This window comes from Augochlora pura, unplaced genomic scaffold (genome assembly GCF_028453695.1).
Source record: "Augochlora pura isolate Apur16 unplaced genomic scaffold, APUR_v2.2.1 APUR_unplaced_3581, whole genome shotgun sequence".
NCBI lineage: Eukaryota > Metazoa > Arthropoda > Insecta > Hymenoptera > Halictidae > Augochlora > Augochlora pura.
This window is the reverse complement of record NW_027583851.1, coordinates 1-2,300: the sequence shown is the minus strand read 5'-3', so window position 1 is coordinate 2,300 and position 2,300 is coordinate 1. Positions and strand designations below refer to the sequence as shown.

The following is a 2,300-nucleotide window of genomic DNA, read 5'->3' as shown; positions in this document are numbered from 1 at the left end:
CGGTCCAAGTGATCCTGTCCGATTTCCGGATCCGTCTTCGAGGAATCGCCGCTTGCAAGGGGGCCTGAATCGTCGCTGCATTACGAATGAACCTATGGTAGAAATTTACCATCCCCAAAAACCTGCTCAACCCTTTGGCGTCCTTCGGTTCGGCGAGGTCTAATATAACGCGGACTTTATCGTCTAAGGGCTTCAAACCCTCCGCGCTAATGGTATGCCCGAGGAAATTTACGGACGCCTGGCCGAAGACACACTTATCGTGATTTATGGCCAGACCATAGTGGGCGAGACGCTTAAACAGGTGGTCCAAATGTTACCGGTGCTCGTCAACCGACCCGGAAGCTACAATTATATCGTCCAGGTACGGAAAGCAAAAATCTAGGCTCGCGGTAACCTCATTGATGAAGCGCTGAAAAGTTTGAGCGGCGTTACGTAACCCGTAGCTCATGTGGGTGAACTCGAAGGAACCGAAAGGAGTGATTATGGCTGTTTTAGGGATGTCTTGTTCATGGATCGGAATTTGCTGATACGCGCGCACCAGGTCGACGGTAGAAAACACGGTTTTCCCGCACAGGAACGCGGTACTGTCTTGCAAAAATGGAATGGGGTAACGGTCCGGAGTTGTCACACTATTTAGTCTCCTGTAGTCACCGCACGACCGCCACTCACCATTTTTCTTCGGCACGAGATGCAAGGGTGACGCCCAAGGGCTCTTGGACGGGCGGCATAGCCCCTCTTGCATCATGAATGCGAATTCAGCCTTAGCGGCCCGCAGACGAGCGGGGTCTAGGCGCCTAGCCTTAGCCGTGATGGGAGGTCCGGTGGTCTCGATATAGTGCTGCCCGCTGTGGGCCGGCTGCAGCGGTGTCACGCAGGCACGAGTTAAAGTCGGGTACCTGCTGAGGATGTCGCCGTACGGATGATCACCGGCGATTCGGCGGATCTGCGGAGATTCTCCAGCATAGGGACGGCCCTGGACCACGATGTTCGTTTCACCGTCGATCAACCGACGGTGCCGTACGTCCACTAGCAGGTGGAAATGCGACAGCATATCCGTCTCGATGATCGGCTGATCCACCTCAGCGATGACGAATGGCCACGCGAACTCCCTCCGAAGCCCCAGGTTCAACGGTAACCGCCGTTGTCCATACGTTCTAATCGGCGTTCCGTTGGCGGCATAAAGGGGAACGCCGGAAGTCCCCTGACGATCTCGACGGGCAGTGGGCAGGACAGATACATCCGCTCCCGTGTCGACCAGGAAACGCAATCCGGTCTCCTTGTCGAAGACGAAAAGGCGACGACGCTCAACCTCCCGGAAATCCGTCGCCGACGACAACCGGGTGTTTAGTTTCCCGCGTGGGTGTTCTTCCAGCTGCAGGGCTGATAGCACTTCAGGGCTTTCTCGCCGTACTTCGCGTGTAGGCGACACAACCCGTTGCGCGACTGAGAGCGTTGCTTGCGGTGTGGCGATCTCGGGAACGGCGATCGGCCTCGACGGCGACCCGGAGGACGCCTCTCGCCGCGGTTCGAAGACCAGCCCCCGGCTTCCAGTCGGCGGATTCGCTCCACCAACCAATCGACCTTCTGGGCCAAATCGTCCATCCCTGGGGACGACGTCGACGCAGCGCTGACGTTTTGCCTGGAAAGATCTAGAATTTTATCGGCCAGACGGGCCAATTCGTCCAAGTCCACGGAGCACGTGGTGAGGATGCCCTGGGCGTGAGAAGGCAGCCGCTGCATCCACAGCGACTTCAGCAGGGAGTCGGGGACTTTGTTCTGCCCGAGCTCCCGCATGTGGCGAAGCAGTTGCGACGGGCGTCTGTCGCCCAAGTCGACCTCGCTCAGCAGCGTTTGCAGACGTTTCTCCTCGCCCTGAGCAAAGACGCTGATGAGCCTCTCCTTGAGCCTCGTGTATGGGTCGGTCACGGCCGCATCACGCAAGATATCGCCGACGTCGACGAGCGTGGATTCATCCAGATTCTGTATCGCATAGGACGAGCGTGTCCTCTCAGTGGTGATGGATGCGGTGTCGAACTGCGCTTCCATATGAGTGAACCAGAGCTCGGGGTTCGACTTCCAGAACGGCGTGTGGCGGACGCCCACACGTGCTACGTCGGAGGAGGGTACGACGCGCGACTCAGACGCCATAATTCAACACGCGATTTTTGAAATGAATGAGGATGGGCCCCGCCAAACGCGCTTAAACCAATCATGTTCCCTTACGCGGTATAATCGCGGTATATTTGTAAAGAGAATATATCCTCTTTAAAATTACCGCGCTTAGTACATGGTGCCCGCGC

General features: G+C 57.1%; 1 protein-coding gene across 1 annotated transcript; it reads right to left on the bottom strand.

Annotated features, from left to right (window-relative positions):
* Nucleotides 1-313: 313 nt before the first annotated feature.
* On the bottom strand, nucleotides 314-2,148 carry LOC144477774 (uncharacterized). The gene is made up of 2 exons (XM_078195509.1): nucleotides 1,574-2,148; nucleotides 314-1,397 (listed from the first exon to the last, which is right to left on the bottom strand). Exons 1-2 carry the CDS (start codon nucleotides 2,146-2,148, stop codon nucleotides 314-316), a joined length of 1,659 nt encoding a protein of 552 aa, XP_078051635.1.
* Between the last annotated feature and the right edge of the window lie 152 nt (nucleotides 2,149-2,300).

What these genes read in the sequence shown, in the direction of transcription:
- LOC144477774 (XM_078195509.1), bottom strand. Translation starts at nt 2,148, where the DNA reads ATGGCGTCTGAGTCGCGCGTCGTACCCTCCTCCGACGTAGCACGTGTG. An exon ending in TTGGCCCAGAAGGTCGATTG is followed by an intron (nt 1,398 to 1,573) that starts GTTGGTGGAGCG and finishes ACGGCGAGAAAG; the next exon opens with CCCTGAAGTGCTATCAGCCC.